Source organism: Rhyacophila brunnea, unplaced genomic scaffold, assembly GCF_057557595.1.
Source record: "Rhyacophila brunnea isolate RB1 unplaced genomic scaffold, BYU_Rbru_1.0 scaffold_19, whole genome shotgun sequence".
In the NCBI taxonomy this organism is placed as follows: Eukaryota; Metazoa; Arthropoda; class Insecta; order Trichoptera; family Rhyacophilidae; genus Rhyacophila; species Rhyacophila brunnea.
In genome coordinates this window covers 35,245,904-35,267,238 of record NW_028232848.1, presented here as the reverse complement: position 1 = coordinate 35,267,238, position 21,335 = coordinate 35,245,904, and the positions used below count along the sequence as shown (strand labels likewise).

General features: G+C 33.7%; 1 protein-coding gene across 1 annotated transcript; it reads left to right on the top strand.

The window, feature by feature from the left end:
* Positions 1-1,408: 1,408 nt before the first annotated feature.
* Positions 1,409-20,426, top strand: DCAF12 (DDB1 and CUL4 associated factor 12-like protein). Its single transcript, XM_085945985.1, has 8 exons — positions 1,409-1,615; positions 3,959-4,115; positions 9,120-9,272; positions 11,488-11,709; positions 13,107-13,401; positions 14,637-14,951; positions 18,149-18,246; positions 19,083-20,426. Exons 1-8 carry the CDS (start codon positions 1,518-1,520, stop codon positions 19,233-19,235), a joined length of 1,491 nt encoding a protein of 496 aa, XP_085802111.1. The 5' UTR covers positions 1,409-1,517; the 3' UTR covers positions 19,236-20,426.
* The last annotated feature ends 909 nt before the right edge of the window (positions 20,427-21,335 follow it).

The window sequence follows — 21,335 nt, the reverse complement described above, 5'->3', positions numbered from 1 at the left end:
ATGAATAATACGAGTTTTATTGGTAGGTAAAACTCTTTTCTTGGCCGCATACCTACTATGTGGTGTGAAAAAGAGGGCAACACTGTGTCCAATAATAGGTTCGTTTCTTTCAACATGAACGAAACAAATCAAATTAAACCATAGACAATATACATACAAATTGTAGTTGACCGGAAATGGTTTGAGATTTGACGTTTGGTTCAGCGTATCATTGAAAATCAAACCGTTCTCGGACCATCAGAAATGGTTTGACATGAAACGTCAAACCAATTCGGACGATCCATAGACTAATGGCAATCTGTCAAAGTGTTGATAAGCATTATTCGGCATTTATATATCGTGAGGTGTTCATATTAATATGTTAGATATTTACACCATAGGAGTTCACTTGAATTATATGTATTATAGATTAATAATCAATACCTATTATTCATAAGTAACCATAGGCGAACAAGGCGCCGCTTTTGGTCTTATTATCTCAAAATATAGCACTATTTTCTATGCAAGTTCGATTTAATATCATTACTATAATTATTATGTCAGACAAAGAATTTATTTTCATTTTATTTATATTTTGTAACGGAGATTCTAAGCTACAAACTGTGTTAAATCAACCCGGAATGATCTTTATATTACCTAACGAATTTAATATGTTCGATTGTCGTCCTAAGTCACAATATCATACTGTCGACATGAACAATAGTGGTCAATTATGAAAAGCTCTAATCAAAAGTAATTTTTAAAAACTCTTCATACCTATAAATCTTTTAAATTAACTAAATGGCTACCTATTTATGAAGCATTCTTTATATTTTTTATATTTAAAATGAATGAATACGACAGTTTGCTAAATTTGTATTATTGTAGACCACAATAGGAGGTTAGAATTTCATAACAAGTTGACGTTTCAAATATGTTTCTGTTTTAGAGACTAATATATTATGAATTAATTTTAAGTACTGGCAACACTAATTGGTTGTCAGAATAGCGTTTCCGTGGACATTCTACCAAACGGTTCCAAATCAAATAAATCCAACGTTCCATTTGATTCGTTCAGTTCAGGTTCAATGATACGAACTATATATCGTCCATGTAATTTTATATTTTTAAATTAAATATCAATGTACAACGGAGCTATTTCGAGTATCAAACATGCTTCGATTCCTTTTTCTAACATTACACCTACCTACAATACAAAAAACTTTCATCCGTTTGCTTTTAATAGGCAATAAAAATGTATCGTTCATAGACAATACTTCAACAATCAACATTCGTATCATGATAGTCTATGATAAATTCGTATGTTCGTTCTTGACGTTTGGATGTCATGTCAAAATATTTACAATTTGTATAGTATCTCATATCAAATAATGTTTCGATAATGATTCCTTGTATAAAACAATAATATAATATATATATTTTATTATATAATAAACTTGCCCAAATGATTTCTTAACGCTTCTCATATTTTGTGTCAGCAAATGGGGGCCTTATTCTGAGCGATTATTCTATCAAAAATGTCTCAGACCGTTCGAAGATGTGTGGAAGGAAGGCTCCCGCCTTGTTATAATTCTAACAGGCTCGAAGCAAGGCGGGCCAAAGCAAGATCTTTGAGGTAATTTTTCATTCATTCATGGCCATTATGTGTCAGAATCTTTCTCAAATTTTACTTTGGTTTCACTTTTTTTGTGATCACAATTAGTGAAATGCTGGTACTTACTGTTAGTGATGCCCTCCAATACAATATTTTGTTAAATCAAAACATTCTTTAACGACTTGTTGACCGTCTCTATGATTTTAGAACCAATTTTTTATTATATTGAGCATGCATGCATATAGAGAGATCCTTGCGTACTAAAGATGTTGACAACAAATTGGTAAATGTGCCGCAGATGACCGCATGAGTTTTTATAACTTTCTTTCTAGACCAAACCCAACCTAACCTAACCTATCCCAACCCAATACTATAATCTTAGTGTGTGATAATGATGCATCAAAATGTATGAAAATTGTAAATTAACAATTAATGGATCGAAAAGCATCTGCGCTGACAGAAAAAGATATTTAATATAATTGCCTACAAGGAATAAACTGTTTTGTAAAAAAAAAATATGGTAATTGTGCCGCAGAGGTGGACATGGGCTTTTATATTTTTTTTTTTTACGAAAACGTTTATTTCATGTAGACAATAATAATAAATACCTTTTTCTGTCGGCGCATCGGCTTTTCGATCCAATAATCGTTCATTGAAAATTTGAAATTTTCATACATTTTGATACACCAATATCACAAACTAAGATTATATGAGGTAATATTAGGTTGGGGTAGGTTAGATTAGGTTATGTTAGGTTAGGTTTAGTTTGGTCTAAAAAGAAAGTTGTAAAATCTCATGTCCACCTCTGCGGCCAAATTACCAACAATTTTTTTATTCAAAATAATATTTTATTTACAATATTTTTCTTGCCTACTACGTTAATTTGCAAAGTCAAAACCAAGTTGTATTAAACTTTACAGTACAGTGTGTGCCTTGTTCAAGTAAAAGAAATATTATTACTCCATATTAAACATGTCTAGTGTAATTGATCGCTCATGACGGTCGAGCGGTAACGTGTTGACTTATAATGAATCCCGGGTCTGGTAAATTCTCATATTATTTTCCAAACAAGTGAACGATTTGAAAAAGCCTTGGGTAAAAGTAATTTTTAAAAACCTTCATTATATAAATCTTATACATGAAATAAGTGGGATTTAAAACAAATGAATACGACAACTAAATTTGTGTTATTGTAGACGACGAGCAATAGCAGGTTGGAATTTCATTACAAGTTGACATTTCAATAAATGTGTTGCTGTTTTATAGACAAATAAATTATTGAATTAATTTTAGGTACTGGCAACACTAATTAGATGAATTAGAACGGCAAACCGTTGGGAATCTGACGAATGCTGAACGTCCACTAGGATTTTTTTGATTTGTAATAAATACTCCAACATATCTTAATGATTTTAAAAAGAAATCCAATCAGTTTTTCAATTTCAAAAAAAACACTTGAAGGTTTTCTGGGAATAAAATGGTTAATCATTGTCAAAAACTAAAAACACGTTTAATCAATGCGTAATAAATTAAAAGCATCTCCTATATTATAAATCTCAATGGAGATGTCTGTATGAGGAGTGTGCCTTATTTTTGGTGAATACCAAGCAGTGGCGAAGAGTGGAAGTAGGCTACGGAGATCTGACAAAAATAATGCACACTGTCAGTCATACAGTCATCATTTATTTTCATTGAACTAAGAATACAAATTGCAAGTTATGTTTAAAATTTGATTAAACCCTGCCTTAACAAAACCATAATAGATAATAAATATTCTTCTATCTATAAAATATCTAAAATTAATGGTTATATTAAGAATGGCATAATTTTAGATATTTTATAGATAGACGAATATTTTTTTTCTAAAATCTACTATGGTTTGTTTTTGACGGGATTTAATTTAATTTTAACAATTAATCAATACCATCTGCAATTTGTATTCTTAGTTAAACGAAGACACATAAGAATGACTGACATAGTTATTTTCTTTTTTTTTACCATGCCCGATCCTAGGAAGATCATAATATATGCACCTCCACAGAGTGGATGTTGTAATAACAGATTTTTGTTTTTATAAGAAATGGATGTTAGCCTATTTATGTCGCATCTCCAGAACCTACCTCCACCCTTCTCCACTGATATAGGTAAATCGTTTTACAGTGGCACCATGGGTACGGCAAATGCCATTTGCAGTTGTAGTGGTATTGTTTGCTAGCATTGAAACAGGCATTGTCGCAAGCAATTCAATACACGCGCGAATCGCCTATGGTGCCACTGTAGAATGCTTTACCTATACCAAGGGATAAATGCAGTTTATAAACTCTGAATTTCTGGAAAGAAAACATCGAATTTGTTTTATAATAGACTGGAGAGACAGCGGAAACCTGACAAGCCTGAGGACTTTGTATGCTATTCAGATTCAGAGAGCGAAGAAGACACACCGTCACAACAGCAACAGATTTTGAGGTCATCATACAATTTTGTCGATTTTGTGCGCTCCAGAGAAATTCAAAATAAAGAGGTTAGCATGTTATAATCTTATCTCCAATCCGACATATGATTAATATAGTGGGTAAGGATCAGTGATGCCAACCGTACTATAATTATAGTACAATACTCTAATTTTAATTTCGCAAAAAATGTAAAATACTATAGTTTTACGCCAAATATGCCAAAATACTATAATTTTAAAGGATTCAAGACGTAAAATGTTCCTGTACTATATATTTTTCAGAAATACTATAATTTTTACACCTTTGTACTATAATCAGCATAGAAAAAGATGGCAACACTGGTAGGGATACATACTATCTATTACCACTACAGACTACTTTGTAGATTTTTGTTTTGATAACTCAGAAGGTTCCGAAGTTGTAGCGCCTGTACATGTGCATGGATTTATTGACGACAATAGTGTAGTGTGTAAATAAAACTATCGCGACAATAACTGTTTACACACTCAACGCCAATCTCATTTTTCAAGCGTAAACGAACGCGTTTGTTGTCATTGTGTGGTGCTATTTGATAGGTTCGGACAGGTTTCGAAAATCGGTAACCGTCAAAATGCTTTGCGCCGTGGTCAAGTTCGCCACTATTGTTCTACTGCGCATATGCATATATCGCGCAAGTTGCAACTATTGCGTATATGCATATATCGCGCAAGTTGCAACTATTGCGTGAAAATTCAGAAGCCGCTAAACATTTTTCATCCGTGAATACAGTCTTGTAACTTGCGCACAATAATACATGTTTACATAAAATTTTTACGATCATGACAACATATACTGGCACTAGTAAGTCAATGCATGTGTAAATGGGGTAGTAAGGATGATAGTAATGCCACCATAGCCCCCACATCCTGGTGCGGGCCCCCAAGCTAGGATGTTTGGAGGGCCCCCCTACCTATCGCTAAAGGTAAAGGCAATGTGACGCGCTGCAGCAGCGTTTTCCAAATAGTGTATGCTGTAAAATTAAGGTTTTTTTGTATTTTTAATATGTGAGTACCTTGGTATCAAAGTGGGACATAAGCCACACTCCACTAAATTCATGTTTTTGTTGATTCTGGTAGTGTTAGTGATGCTCTTTCCAACAATGCCTTCGACAGTATCAAAAACGGTCGTTTTCATGGAGATTTTTGTGTTTAAAGTTCGTGTATAATATCAAAAACGGACACTTGACTTATATGCGCGCGCAGGTAAGGGCCAGCCAATCACTGAGCAGGAATCTTCTCAGACTGTCATGGCTGCCGGGATTTCGGCACTCTGATAACATTATTCTAAAATAGAGGTTCTCTGTCAGTTTTTTTCAAAATAAGTGCATTTATAATAGTTTTCAAGAAAAAGTATAATATTTAATGAACTGAAATGGACTCAAGGAATGCTAGAAAACGTGTAGCTAAGCCCAATGAGTGGAAAAGGGCCAAAGAAAAGACTTTAAAGTAAGTACTATCAGAATACTACTACAAAACTTTTTCGATCACAATGCATCTTTTTTAAATGCGATTTATTGTTAAAATATGATGTGCTCAAGCATAATTTTATGTTTTTATAAGAATAATAATATTTAAATATTAACCTTTGCGCATTTTCACTCGTTATTTACGAGTATTTTTCATTGTTAACGCATTTACACATACGCTATTACCTCCATGTCATTACTATGGTCACGGAAAGGGTGGTTCAAGAACAAAATGTTTTTTCAAACCGTGGTTTCTAAGTTGAATAAAACACTAAAATATATTATTTTTTCCAGATATTCTGCAAAAGGCGTGCCTTCCTTTCCTAAATGCGGCCATCGTCGTGGTCTTCAATGCAGATTATTGACAATGGAAGACATAAGGAAGTTTCACGAATCGTTTTATTCTGCACCAGCTAAAGACAAGCAGGATTCTTTTATTTTGAAATACTGTAGGACTCTCGTACCAAAAAGACGCCGTCAAAAAGTTTTTATAAAACAAAAAATGGCTACATTTCATTACAGCATTATAAACACTGCTGGGAATTGTCTTCCCGTATGCAGGGCCACGTTTTTATCAACATTAAATATAACAAAACATAGAGTTATCGGAGTCTTCCAACGGTTTAAAAAAAATAACATGTTAGTACCCATTGAAACAAGGGGTGGATCAAGAAAGGATAAACTTTTTGAAAACAAGATGAATTCTGTCATCGATTTCACCAAATGTCTCAAGGGAATCGAGTCACATTATAAACGAGACCGAAGTACAAGAATTTACTTAGATTCAGATCTAAGCATTACCAAAATATGGTCAATGTATAATAATAGCGTCACTGATGACTTCAAAGTAAAAATGTCATACTTTCGGATGTTGTTTAATACCCGGTTTAATATGAGTTTTGCAACTCCAAGCACTGATGAATGTAGCACATGTTTGGAATTAAAAGAAAAAGTGAAATTAGAAAAGGATGAAAATGAGAAAAAAGATTTGATATTTAAACTTACTCTACACAAAAAAAAAGCAAACTGTTTTTTCGAATATTTGAAGAAGAAAAACGATGATTGTTTTCTTATGTCCTTCGATTGCCAGAAAAACCTTGTGTTGCCAAAAGTTAGTGACCAGTCCGCCTATTACTCGAGACAATTTTACTGCTTCAATTTAGCAGTCGTATCAGGAACGTCAAAAAATAATTTGTCACCACAAAATGTGTCAATTTATACATGGAATGAAAACCAAGGGAGGAAATCTTCAAATGAAGTAGCATCAATCATTTTCAATGAACTACAATCAAAAGTATTGAACGGATACACAAATGTTCGGTTGGTAGCAGATGGGTGTGCTGGCCAAAATAAAAATTTAACAATAGTAACGATGTGTGCCAAATGGCTTCATAACAATGCTCCTCCATCAATCACTAAGCTAGAGATAATTTTTCCAGTCACTGGACATTCTTTCCTTCCAGCAGATCGGGTATTTGGTCTTATCGAAAGAGACTTAAAGAAAAAGAAAACAATAATACATATTGAAGAATATCATGATGTATTTAAAGCACACGGAACATTGAAAATAATTGGTACAGATTGGAGTCCTCATAATTGGAAAGACGAAGCTAAAATAAACATAAAATCTACAGCACAATTACATTTCAAAATATCTCAATGCAAGAGAATTTTATTCCGCAAAACGAAAAAGAATAATATTGTGGTAAGAGGTGAAATACCTTACAATTGTGACATCGCGAGAGAGAAGCAAATTCTAAAAAAGAATAAAACATACGATGCAGTAAATCCAGCACCGATTCCTATAGGCGTTAAACTGAATGAAAACAAGATAAACGATGTAAATTCTCTACTTTCGAAACATTTTGGACTCGAATGGAAGAATATAGAAACCCTGCATTGGTATAAGAACATAATTGAAACAAATAATAATTTGCCAATCGATGGCCAACAATATACTGATGCATGTGAATGCTTTGAAGAAGTGAATAATTTAGAAGCTATTGATACACTTGATGGAGATGACGTGGAACTTGCGGGAGTCGAATTATTATCTCCAGAAAATGAATGATTATTAATTTTAAGGCTTTTCATTTATTGTTAAATCCTGTCAATAAAAGAAATTTCAACTATCTTGAAATTTTATTTAAAAAAAATTAAACTTTCTGCGAATTGTTATCTCCAGAAAATGAATAATTATTAATTTTAAGGCATTCCATTTATTGTTAAATCTTCTCAATGAAAGAAATCTGAACTACCTTGAAATTTTATTTAAAAAAATTAAGCTTTCTGCGAATTGTTATCTCCAGAAAATGAATGATTATTAATTTTAAGGCTTTTCATTTATTGTTAAATCCTGTCAATAAAAGAAATTTCAACTATCTTGAAATTTTATTTAAAAAAAATTAAACTTTCTGCGAATTGTTATCTCCAGAAAATGAATAATTATTAATTTTAAGGCATTCCATTTATTGTTAAATCTTCTCAATGAAAGAAATCTGAACTACCTTGAAATTTTATTTAAAAAAATTAAGCTTTCTGCGAATTGTTATCTCCAGAAAATGAATGATTATTAGTTTTAAGGCTTTCCATTTATTGTTAAATCTTTTCAATAAAAGAAATCTGAACTACCTTGAAATTTTATTTAAAAAAATTAAGCTTTCTGCGAATTGTTATCTCCAGAAAATGAATGATTATTAGTTTTAAGGCTTTCCATTTATTGTTAAATCTTTTCAATAAAAGAAATCTGAACTACCTTGAAATTTTATTTTAAAAAAATTTAAATTTTCTGCGAATTGTTACCTATCTCCAGAAAATAAATGATTATTAATTTTAAGGCTTTTCATTTATTGTTAAATTCTGTCAATAAAAGAAATCTGAACTACCTTGCAATTTTATTTAAAAAAATTAAACTTTCTGTCAAAAGCGGACACGTACGGCCGTTTGCGTATCAAACACGGACAAACGCAAAAGTATGTGTCAAAAACGGACGTAAGCAATTTTGAACGATTATATTTGATATTTACAAAATGAATATCTTAGATTTAACTTAATAAATGTGATTCTATACCTCTAAGCATTACTCAAGTATTTTTTTTATATATATTATGTTTCAATATTTATATGAAATGAAAAATCGCCTCTCCTGCAAATTATTGCAGATGGCTCATGTCCCACTTTGATACCAAGGTACTCATGTACATCCATTTGAATTATGGAATTGTCAAGTATCAGTAGGTACACAGTTAAAAATTGCACCGTACAGCCAAATATTTTTAATTACTAATATTATTGAAGGAAAATAGCGCCGAAAATATTTTTTTTTACTGTTGGAGCTAATTTGTGATCTTTGTTTATCTCACTTATCTGGTCGAATCGTCACGCCAGGCCCTTCCTGAGCCCGGGCTCCCAGACTAGAGCCCTGTCAGCCTCCCTCGTGGGGGCCATGAATGTTTGGGAATTTAATTAATTTACAAGAACAAAATATAAATCCGTTGACAACTTGTCACTGTCTACGGAAGTCAATGAAATAATCCTAAAAGAAGTGTCTCTTTGTGTTTGTTTCCAGGCGCGGTTCATCAACTCTTCGTACGCATCTAGACATATTCTGACCCATGACATGTTCAAAGAGACTCCGGTTAATTTGGGCAACATCAATAAAGTGTTTTGCTCGCAGTGGCTTTCGGATCGACAGGTTGTTTTCGGAACTAAATGCAATAAGGTAATTAGTAGAAACACATTCACTTAGTAATCACGCATTCGTATTCTAGTTTCACTTTTATTAGAGTTTCAATAGTGTCAGTGTTATATACCCCTTGGATGAAGATGATATGTTAGGACTGGACATTATTTCCTATAATATAACGTAATGTAATTAATAAAATAAAGTTTCGGGGCTTATTACATAATTATGAAATACCTCAGAAAACATACTAATCAGTGTGACTTGAACGTCACATCTTTCTACTGTCCGGGTGACTCTATCCCCTGAGCTACTGCCTTATGTTGTAACTTGCGAGTTGAAGTCTCCCGGTCGACATGCCGTCATATGACATCATTGTGACGTACTATTGGAGTGAGTCAATACCATTCGAGAAATTAACGCTACTCTAATACTGGCGTTATTCATTGTCCCCATACACAAATAGGTGTTTCAGCATAATAATATCTATGGTCAGCCGTGCGCATTGAGCGGCTCGCCTCGATGCGTGTATTGAGCTTACGTCACAATTACGTCATGTCGTCGGGTGACTTCATGTCACAAGTTATAACATAGAGCACCTACCTGACTATGATTCATGCTAATTAAATCTCATACATACACACTCTGAAGAATTACAATAGTAATAGATGTGCCACTTGGTCTAACTTTTTTACTAGGATTTCTTCTAATATGTATGTTTTCTGAGGTGTTTCAAAATTATTTAATTTCAATAAAAACAAATTTTGTGTAATTCAGGATTCATCTTTGACATAACTCTAAATTTAATAATTCATGGAATCGACTGATTCAATGAAACACTTCTAGTTTTTAACAGATGCAGGCATATAATATAGTAACATCTATCGACATAAAATAGAACTAACAATCTCGTTCGATAGTGAAGTACTTGTCACAAAAACAGTTGACATGAACTGACATTAACTGAACGTATCATATTATATTATATAATGAGTAGTCAATATCAAACATTTCAATCAAGCAGTACACAAATAATCTCTCAATTGAATAATCGTTCCTCTGATACGGTGTTTGTCCTCAATAGACATAAATAATAAAGCCACAATATCATGTAACATTAAAATAGACATGAAACAATAAACAACCATAAAAATCATAAAAACTGTGTTTATTAATCAAATGTTTCTATATAAAAAACTAAACTTAGTGGTTGGACATAATGCCAAATTAAAATAACGAACAACTATAGCCAATAACGTGTAGTGTGAAGTTTGCTACCAAATCTGCAACGTGTCATGACTTGCAACCAATTGAAAATTGATCTAAGTTGATAGTCCTTTTTTTTCTGCCTTCTAGAGAAGGTTTTCTTAAACGTCATTGGTTTGAATTTAAATTCTAGAGCTTTGTCCTTTTCCTTAAGTTAAGTTTTAGTAAGCAATTTTTCACCATTTGGTATCTTCAGGCTCTATACATCTCTATGGAATATAATATACAACTGGCAAAAATATGTGTATGGTCCAGAGCAAGGGCTAAATAGTTTGAGCGAGTGTTTATTCCTTCTATAAAAAGTCTGTTATCATCAACACCACTTTGTAGAGACAATATACTTGGGAACAATAATGGTTATTTAAAATGTATAATACAGTTGAACTTGGTTATTACGATCACGGATATAACGAGGTAACATTCGTTGACATTTTAGTTTATGATTTTCTCCATACATTTATTCACTTTTATAACTAGCTACTTCTCGGATATACCGAGCAAAACTGTTAGTGTGTCGATCGTTTAAAATCAACGTTTAAATTCGACCCTAAGCAATAAAATCCAACCGGAACGTTAACTAGACCGATGCCGCCGGGATCGGATTACGTTTATGACACTAGTTAAGTGTCTTAAGTACCTAATTGATGTTTTCGCCGACAACATTGAAAAAGTATCCATGCGTATGGTTGAAATTGCATTTAATAAATCCAAGCTTTGTGAAGTCAGTAGGCACCTACAAGTGCCGGCGGCTCAGCACTTCATTACAATAAAGAACTTCTTTTGTAGTTTATGAATGCCATGCTTGTTTCGGGGATTTTTACGATGGTTTTCAGATTTTTTATGGTCTATGCTTCAGTAGGACGTGGCGCGAAAAATGTTATGTAACGATATAACGAGTAATGCTTATAACGAGAAAATTCAATCGGTCCCATCTTCCTCGTAATAACCAAGTTCGACTGTATATGCTAACATTGTTCATTCGTTTCAGTTAATGGTCTACGATGTAAACACACGGCAACTAGACGTAATACCCACACTTCGTTCTAGACATGTATGGGCAGCGGGGGGGCACCAGCCTGGCATTCACTCGGTGGAGATTAATCCATCCCGCACCTTGCTCGCCACCGGGGCGCAAAATTCCTGTGAGATTGCCGTCTATAGACTGCCCACGTTGGACCCTGTGTGTGTTGGGGAGGCACATAGAGACTGGGTAACTCTATCAGTTAAATAAAATTAAATTGCATGAGGTAAATTTATCAACGTTCACTGACTGGATACCAATCCCCGAATGAAGCACTATGAACGGTTGCGCAACGGAAGCGCAAGCCTACTTCAACGAAGTATATTAAAACTCAACCGGTAGTATCGACTGCAGTATGGAATTGAAGTGCACATGCTTTGGCGGTAGAGGCGCTAGCAACTCTCCGTTTGACATATTATTAAACGTCAGAAATTCGTACGTAGTATTGAAGAGGCTGTTAATCTTTTTTTTCTATCTTTTACATAACTATTACCGCTGAAAGTAGTATTTTGTGTTTAAATTCTCATTTAAATATTTATTGTGATTTTGTAATACAGAAACACACATGTTTGTTTGCAAAATACAACGGAAATTCCGTGTTGTAATATTGTTATATTGGAGACGTAACTAGCTTGTTTAAAGATTAATTGGCTACGTACTTCAACAATGTTTAATAATGCAACGTTAACGGTAAGTACTGATTAAATATGAAGTCATTACCAAAATGGATAAAAATGTTATTTAATTTCCATGAAATTGACAAGAGTTCCGTCATGACATGTTTACTTTCTATCTTACTCTAACGCATGGACATGAGGTATAAGCATGATGAATGCTTTCTCACTCGCACTTATATTTCGCGTATCCTACGGCCCAACTAAGGTCAAAGGAAGATGCCGCATTAGGTGCAATCATGAATTTGTATACATTTTGTATGATTGAGAGTATCACACGCTATATCGTGGGCAGGACACGTGTAATGCGAATAGGTACCACAGGCTGTTTCCAGCAGAGCGTTGGAGCGGAGCTCGGAGCAGGGGCAGGGAGCAGTAGAGGAATGGGGTTTTACCAGTAGCACCGAAAATTTGTAGTGCTCCACTGCTCCGGATGTTTTTATCTATTATTAAATTTTCGTCCTAAAATCCAATGAAAATATTATATTTCACACTTTGCAACACTGGAATTAGTTGAAATACGGCAACACTGCCGAGTGATAAATATCCTCACTTTCTTTAACAAAAGAGGTAGATAATGAAAGACAATTTGCTGTCAGCAATTTTGTTTAATAGAATTAATAATGAAAAGGACGAATAATAAACCTTATTTTTAATTTTTTTAACATTTGTATACATATAATACCCGATTTGTATACAATAAACTTTTTATCTAGAGCGGAGCGGACACTGGAGCGGAGCTGGAGCAAGTATTAGGTCCCGGAGCAGAGCTGGAGTTGAGCAATTCAAAAAATGATCCGCTCCAACCCCCTCATTTCCCGGATCATTGAGGATTTTTTTAAACCTCTTGTTATATTTAATTTATTGATGGGTAATATAATTTATATTATTTTTTTCCATATCGCATTCTAGGTACTAGACATGTGCTGGCTGGATGACCAGTTCTTTGTGTCAGGTTGCCGCGACACGAAGATGGCGCTGTGGCGAATTCAGTGCGAGGACAATGATGACGAATACCTTCCACCGGAGAAGCCTACCCCGTCCACGTCCGCATCGACCTCCAGCAGCGCCAATCCTCCCTCTTCTTCTTCTGTGACTACAACGTCGGAGCCAGCCGTTCCTGCTCCCACGGCAGCCACGGCGGAGACTCCTGCTGTACCTCTGCACAAGTGCATCTCGCCAGTTGTGATTAAAGAATGCAGATCAGGTAAAAAATAATTTTCACCATTGAATAAGCCTTCAGTGGCAGACTTGATATTGAACGATTATGAATTTTTCCCTTGAATCGTAAAAAATTATTACCTGAGTTTACCGATATACCACAGGTCGCATAATGCCAAAAATGAAGAGTTTGGAGTATCTTTGAGAGCAAAACCTGAACAATCTGTAGCTCTTGTATGAAAGATAGATATTATGTCATTATGATGCCTTGTCTTTTTAATGAATCAACATTTTTTTGTTCACTGAAATTAGTATTACATACATTGATTTTCTAAAACACGTATCTCAATTTTTGACAGTTTTGAGTTGTTTGATGTAATGAATTCAGAATTTGAATACGCACATATTCCACTAACACGTATCTCAAAACATAATTTATAACATAATAGATTTAAGCAATGACAAAATTCGTATCACAAAAAAAGACTTTTATAAATATTATAAACTCGTATCTTGAGATACATGTTTGTAAGTACACAGAATACTGAACTCCGACATGATTATACTGAAGTTCTTTCTTGCAAGTCAAGATACGTGTTTACTGCAGTAATATTCTGGAAATTGCAGACATCTTCGACAATATGACGGATCGGTCGAAAGTGTAGTGCGATAGATTGAAGAAACATTCATGAAAGTTTGTGTAACTAGGTATACTAAATGGATATTTCATAGAAGAAAATTTATTTCTGAATTAAAAACGGAGATAATAAAGTTGCTGTTTGCCTCTCCTGAAAAGTTGTGTTTTTTGAGATACGTGTATGTAGAATATTAACGACGATATTATACAGTAATATATCTACTTTATGATATAAAAATTTGCGATTTTTAAGATTTTATTAGGTTTTTGTGTTTTGTGTCATGTTTTTACAATCAATTGATTGTCGCATACTTCCCATATACCCAGAAATTTAATATTTAGTACACATGCTAAAGCGGCAACAGTATATTCGAATAAAATTTGAGGTCCATGGGGTCTCCATAAAAGGTTCCTAAAAGAAATTTGTTTATTGGCAGTCCTAAACTCTAGATAATTATAGATGATTTCTAGGTAGAAATGTATAGAAACATGGGTGTCGTCGATCTACTTTTCATGATAATGGAACTTAACGACTGCATTAGTAGGGGGGGGTGGAAGGTGGCTTGGAAGGCTACATTATTAAATCATGTAATTTAGTCATTGAATAAAAAATATACTATAAATAATAATTTTCTGATTGCCAGGTCAAAAAGTGCGAGCGATTACATTTAACAAACGGTGGAAAGAGATCGCAGCTCTGACCCTGAATGGATACATCCATGTGTTCAACGCGGAAACCTTCAAGCAGAAGATATCGCGGAAGCTTCCGTCGTGTCAAGACCTGGTCTGCTTGGCCACTCAGGAGAGCGGACTGTACGCGATAGGCTGCAAGTCGTACACTCTCTTGCTGGACTGCAGAACTCTACAATCAGTCAAAAAAATCACATCTAGATATAACGGATGCGGGATTCGCTCTGCTAGTTTTCAGGGTGATATGCTGACCATCGGTACTGGATTAGGTAATTGTGCTCACTTATTGAATAGCTCGTAAGCTAAAGAGTTTGGACTAATAATGAGGGAGTCTACAAACTTTTTATATCTGAAGTGTATTTAATTTCGCTGGTGATTTTTATTTGCATATTGAATTGATATTCAAAACCAATCATCTATCATCTTGCTCATCAAAACACCTCGTAATTGTTAGACATTGCTGTCAATTGGTTTCTCAATATTAACCTAGTGGCTCGTGTAAGGTATTGATTGCTTTTATATAAATAGCGAAAGACGATTTATAAGAACTACTCCACTCGAGTCCGTCATTCGATATTCGTCTCTCGAGCACAGACTCCCGAGCTCGTATCGATCATCATTACTATTAGATCGCGGCTCGATCTGAGCGCCTAGCTCACCTCGATACTCTGTACTCTGCATCAAGACAATAAACATCTACAGTAAGTCCTCGACTTACATGATTAATTCGTTCCGAAGATCTTCGTCTAAGTCGAAAAATCGTGTAAGTCGAATAAAACTTAAAATCGTGCAATTTTTTAAATAATATGTGTTGGTTTCAAAGGATAAGTGAAAATAAAATGGACCTACATACATACATACATTTAAGAAAACATTGATTGATGAAGTGGTTTAATTCTGCAATCCCCAGCAGCATTTCCACCAAGTAAAAGGGTTAGCCTATCTTCAAACACCTTAAAACCTGGCATAGATTTTTCTAGTTGGGATATATAATATGACTGATCTGGCATTTTTTACCAATAAGCCCAATTTCGTCCACATTAAAAATATATTGTGGCAGGTAATATATACGTGCGTTACTAAGGAAATTAATATGAAATGACTTTTCATTATTCAGTATTTCTATCAAGTACAAATTTTTTTGATCGTTTAAGCTAGTCAAGTTAAGTTTATATGATTGAACAGAAAATTTAAAAACGTATATAAAAAGTTCTTTTTATCTTGTAATTATTTATGATTTCTCCTAGACCCTTGATAAAATTCATAGCTTCCTCTGTATGTATATCAGTGGCGAAGGGTGACTTTTGGAAAGAGGTAAGCTGTGGAGATCAGAGAAAAAGAGCACACTTGTCAGGTAAATTACGGAAAATAAGAAGATAATACTTACGATATTACTACTGATGAATAGGTGCACACTAATGACAACGACACACTGGTCATAGGTTCCACCGCTGAATTTGTCAAATTATTTAAATCACTTATGGCAGTAGAATTCCACGCATACTTTCTTTACCAAACAATACGCATCGCCAACAAAAAAGTTTGTTTAATGTATAACTGCCAGTTAAAAACAAATATTTATCATTTATAAATTGTTGTGAAAATGTCTAATATAAGTTTTTTTGCTGTATTCAAATCTAAATGAACCCTTGGAAGGTCAAGCTTTGATAATTTTTAAATGCAATCGTTCGCACATTTTCTACCGGGACACTACACAATTTAATAAATACTTATATATTTAAAGCACTGGCGAATGATTTCGGTACAATATGAGATAATTTATCCACATTCACAGTAACACAATGAATTTTGTATTATAAAATAAACCTTTACCACCGCTTTGACATGTCAAAATGACATAAACTGTGAATAGCATGTTATGTTTGTCTATGACTGAAGTAACCTAAATAATAATCGCGAATTAATACAATATTTATTTTTAATAACAATTTATAAATTATATGTGATCGAACACAATAGTTATTATTTTTTTTAATCATCCTTATTATTTATTATTTGCTTTTAAAGATAAGCAAAGACAATAAACAATTCAACATTTCGAATAAGCTTGTCTGTTAACGCTTCTGAGTCTCGAACAAAAACCCAGACATGCATGAAGTTAGCAACTGAATTTCGGTAGAAAATTCGGCTTGGATTATCGTTGAAATAATTCTAAAAATAGCACTCACGTTGGACGTTCCGTCATTTATTTTTGATTCGAAACATGACTAAATTAAAAGCTCTACTTATAAATAACGACGATAGATGGCAATCAATATTTTTATTATAACCTACAATGTCCTACAATATAGATATTTATTTATATAAATTAAATACTTGAAAATAGAAGGTAAGCTTTAAATAATCGCTTAGTATGGAGCCTTCGCCACTGATGTATATGCATAACTCGACAGCCTCACCTGTTACTTTGATGTTGTGTAGTTTATTACGGCTTTAAAATTTTTGAAACCGTTCTTGGCTTGCAGTGAATGTATTAGTATCAACACTATCATCATTTTTACACTGTATGTCTTCAAAACGACTCAAGGCTTTATCCTGTATGAGTATAAGGCTTATTAGAATTTGTTGTTGCTGCATATCTTCCATCCATATAACCAATATTTCCATTTATTCTATTAATATTCCTCTTTTCTTGGTAATTATCGTAGATTGCTTTACTACTAATTTTTTTACATGATCCATATTATAACATAATAAATTGTGTGTTAACACAAGCACAGAGAAACAAACTGCAGCAAAACAAGCATTTTTTTTAAAATCGCGTAAGTACGAATTCACGTAAGTCGAATTCGCGTAAGTCGAGGACTTACTGTACATCCATCTACACCACTACTGCCCTTATCACCACATCACCCCCACCCCACACAATCCCTAAATATATTTATAGTCTGATGCGCAAATGATTTGTTTATAATGTTTTTGCCATTCGTTACGGTGATACATCAGTGAAACGGCAAATAATTTTCAATTATAGGCGTGACGAAATTTTGGACTCGCTCGCATTCTGAGAGAGAACGTCGAGCTGGAAACACATCACTTTGTTTCGTGATGGCGACGGACGTATTAATTCTTAAATCGTGTAAAGATGACTAAAAACGTTACCCATTTACTTTAAAAAGAAAACATGTCAATGACTATATTATTATTGTTACTAATAGAACATAAAATGGACGTATGTTGGATTTATACGACAAATTATATTTCGTTTGGCATGCGTCATTTGCACCCGCAATCCGCGCATCGCCTAGCTACGATTTTTTTAGACCGTGCCTCAACTGAGGTACAACCTTAAACAGCCGATACGCGACTAAATAGCTAATAACAATTTGTGGCATTCCATGCATCGGGCTCGTAAACTGTCACTAATATTTAAAAGATGTAAAAAAACAATTTGTTATTATTTTATTTGTAGTTTAATTCTCAAAATATTTGTTTTTTGTTACAGGAATGTTAATGTTTTATGATCTACGAGCTGGAAAATACTTGGAAAGTCATATACACACCTCAAAGACTGTTGTGCTGAAGGCATCTAAGGGATATGTGGTAAGTTCTTCTATATTAATCAACTTTTACTATTATTAGTAGTGTTTTTGCTGTGCTGAGATTCTTTTGAAGAAACCCTTAAAATATTTTTTTTTGTTCTCGGAGAACCCTTACTTGGGTGTTACACCGGAAAAACTATTTTCACCTTCGAATGGCTTCCCGGGGTTACCTGCAGTACGATGACTCACTACATACAGATTTTCAACCATATACAGTAAAACCTCGTTAATAAGAACACGAATAATTCGAAATTCGAAAAAACCATACCTTCAATTCAAATTTCGTAATACGAGTTTTAGCATATAAAATATTCAATAAATCGTAATAAAGTATGAGCCGGTCATAGAAAATTGTGACAAACATCATAAATTGTTAATTTTATGAAGGTAATAAAAATAATCCTGACATTTTATGACCCATTAACACAGGATTTTCACATAGTTTTACTAGAGAACCAATGCCAAACAATTGTGTTGACAAATTGGAAAAATGAAAAATATTTTGTATTTTTCTATAATTTTAGCCACATGGTAACTTCAATTTATAGATTATGACACAAGGTATTTGAAAGAATCGTATCGGAAAATTGGTAGGCACATCTATGATTGTAAACAAAATTGATGAAAATCTAAAAAAGCCTTTTCTTTTCAAAATTTTAATAATTTTCCGCCCGTACATTATGTAATTCGAATTTTTTTCGTCTTTCGGTCCGGTGGAATTCGTATTAACGAGGTTTTACTGTATGTATGTAATAAAAATTCCCGCCTCTGAAATAGAACGATGTCTAATCGGTCTGACCGCTTAGCAATATTTACTGATATTTATTATAATTTTAGTTCCCAGATGAAGAGGCTGACGGATTCAACCAGGTGAAATACGTCCCGGCGATTTACACTCATTGCTACGATGCTACGGGTACTCGCATCTTCACTGCTGGTGGTCCACTTCCGGCGACATTGATCGGAAACTACGCAGGCCTATGGCAATAGAATAATTCGAATCACCTTACCATTGATTTTATTTAAAAATATTTTTTTGTTTTTGCGTATATCGAAAAACATGAAATTATGTCATAGATCAGGAATTGCGAACCTATGACACGCGTGATGATTTTGCATGGCGCGCGAATGTTTTATGTTGAAGAGAAAAAATTAGATACAATTTAAAAAATATTTTTTTTTACAAAAAGTTTTACAAATATCTATAGTCCAGTCAATGAATATATTGTAGTTAGTAGGTAAACATACTAAATGTCCCGCTCCTGGGAGGTGAGCTAAAGGCGGGGGGGGGGGGGTCGAAAGATCACATTTTTTACAACGTTTTTCTTAGGTCGTATTCTTATTTGTCCGGTGGTTGTTTGTCCGGTACAAATCTTGCAATCGATTTTTAACTAACTTCCCGACTAGCTAGACATTTGAAACTTTTAGAATATATCAGAACACGATGCCAATGCATTTTTTTAATACTTTTAGCCATCTTTAAGTAGAATTGAATTCATTTTAATTAAATCTGTTCTGTATGAAAAGTTATTTCGATACCATTATTGGTTGCTAGGGGGTCCTGGCAACTAAATTATTAAATGATATATACATGTGTTACTATGGAAATCAATATGAAATGGCATTTCATTATTCAGTATTTCTATCAAGTACAAATTTTTTTGATCGCTTAAGTTAGTCAAGTCAAGTTTATATGAATCAACAGAAAATTTACAAACGTTGTATATAAAAAGTTCTTTTTATCTTGTAATTATTGGTTTTTAGCTTATATCTCGGAAACGGTGCATGTAGAAAAAATGTTTCAAATAAAAATGAAAGCTAATTAAATTTCCTATAAAATTCTCTATATATATGTGTCGAATTCCCAACAGTTTCTGAGATATGCGTTATTGAAAATCGATAATTTTCCACGATAATTAGCAGCCAAAATTCTTGCATGAATGACAGGCAGATACTCTGCTTTTGATCGATTTACAATCAATATTTTTTGCCAATATACTGAATTAATGATTTTTTATGATATCTACTGATATTTCTTCGTTCCATAAAATTTATAAGGAAAGTGATGTTTGCTTTTGAACTTTAACAATTTGTCTAAAAAAAAATGAGACATTAATTACCCTCCGCGGAATTTTTGCCTAAGAAAAACGAGACGATCATTGCCCGCCGCAGACATTTTTTAAAAAAACGAGCCGACTGTGGCCCACCGAGGAATTTACCCATAATTTTTGAACTTTATAATAGAATAGCTATTATTTCATTTTTTTGCTCCTCAAACTACTCGAAAAATTGCTCGGCACGTCAGACAGTCAAAAAATAATATTTGGGAAATTTTGGCACGTGTACGTAAAAAGGTTCGCCAACTCTGTCATAGATGGTTCCACAGTACGTGACTTAAGTCAAAATTGAAAAATAAATACAATTCCATACTAAAAGTAATTGCGGAACTGCATATTTAAAGGATCCGAGTGCATAGGCAGCCAAATTGAGTAAATCAACTTCAAACTTTAATACCCAATTGTAAATTTTATATATCTGTTTCAACCACAGAACAGATTACATAATAAGATAGAAATGCAAAAGTCAGTCACCATGGACCAAGGCTTCCATCCAATTGAGTTTGGTCAGGCCAGAAAACGCAATAAATACAACGTCCATTAAGTGTCATCAAATATTACCAATAGTGAATGTGTGTTTCATTTACATGACAAACTTTAACGCATATGATACAGACATAACTATTGAAAATAACATAGTTTTTAATGTGTATTTATCCCATATTTCTCCAAAACTCCACTCGAAAACTAAACCTTCTTACAGTCTCACCCAGAAGGTAACCCACTTTTCCTATTTTTGTAAAGAAGGTCTTGTTCTCAAAACATCCATTACTATTACACAGTGGCGAAGGGTGGAGGTAGGCTGTTAAGATCTGCCATAAATAGTGCACACTAAACTTTGTCGGTTATACGTATTTGTTTTAATTGAAATAAGACTACAATTTACAGACGGTGTTGGTTAGTTTTTAAAATTCAATATACCCCTGCGAAACCGAGCCGTAATAGATAATAGACAAAAAATATTCATTTGTCT

Excerpts from the sequence above, each read along its gene's own strand:
- DCAF12 (XM_085945985.1), top strand. The coding sequence starts at position 1,518 with ATGTCTCAGACCGTTCGAAGATGTGTGGAAGGAAGGCTCCCGCCTTGT. Across the intron at positions 4,116-9,119 it reads GAGAAATTCAAAATAAAGAG|GCGCGGTTCATCAACTCTTC; the intron begins GTTAGCATGTTA and ends GTTTGTTTCCAG. Across the intron at positions 9,273-11,487 it reads TCGGAACTAAATGCAATAAG|TTAATGGTCTACGATGTAAA; the intron begins GTAATTAGTAGA and ends CATTCGTTTCAG.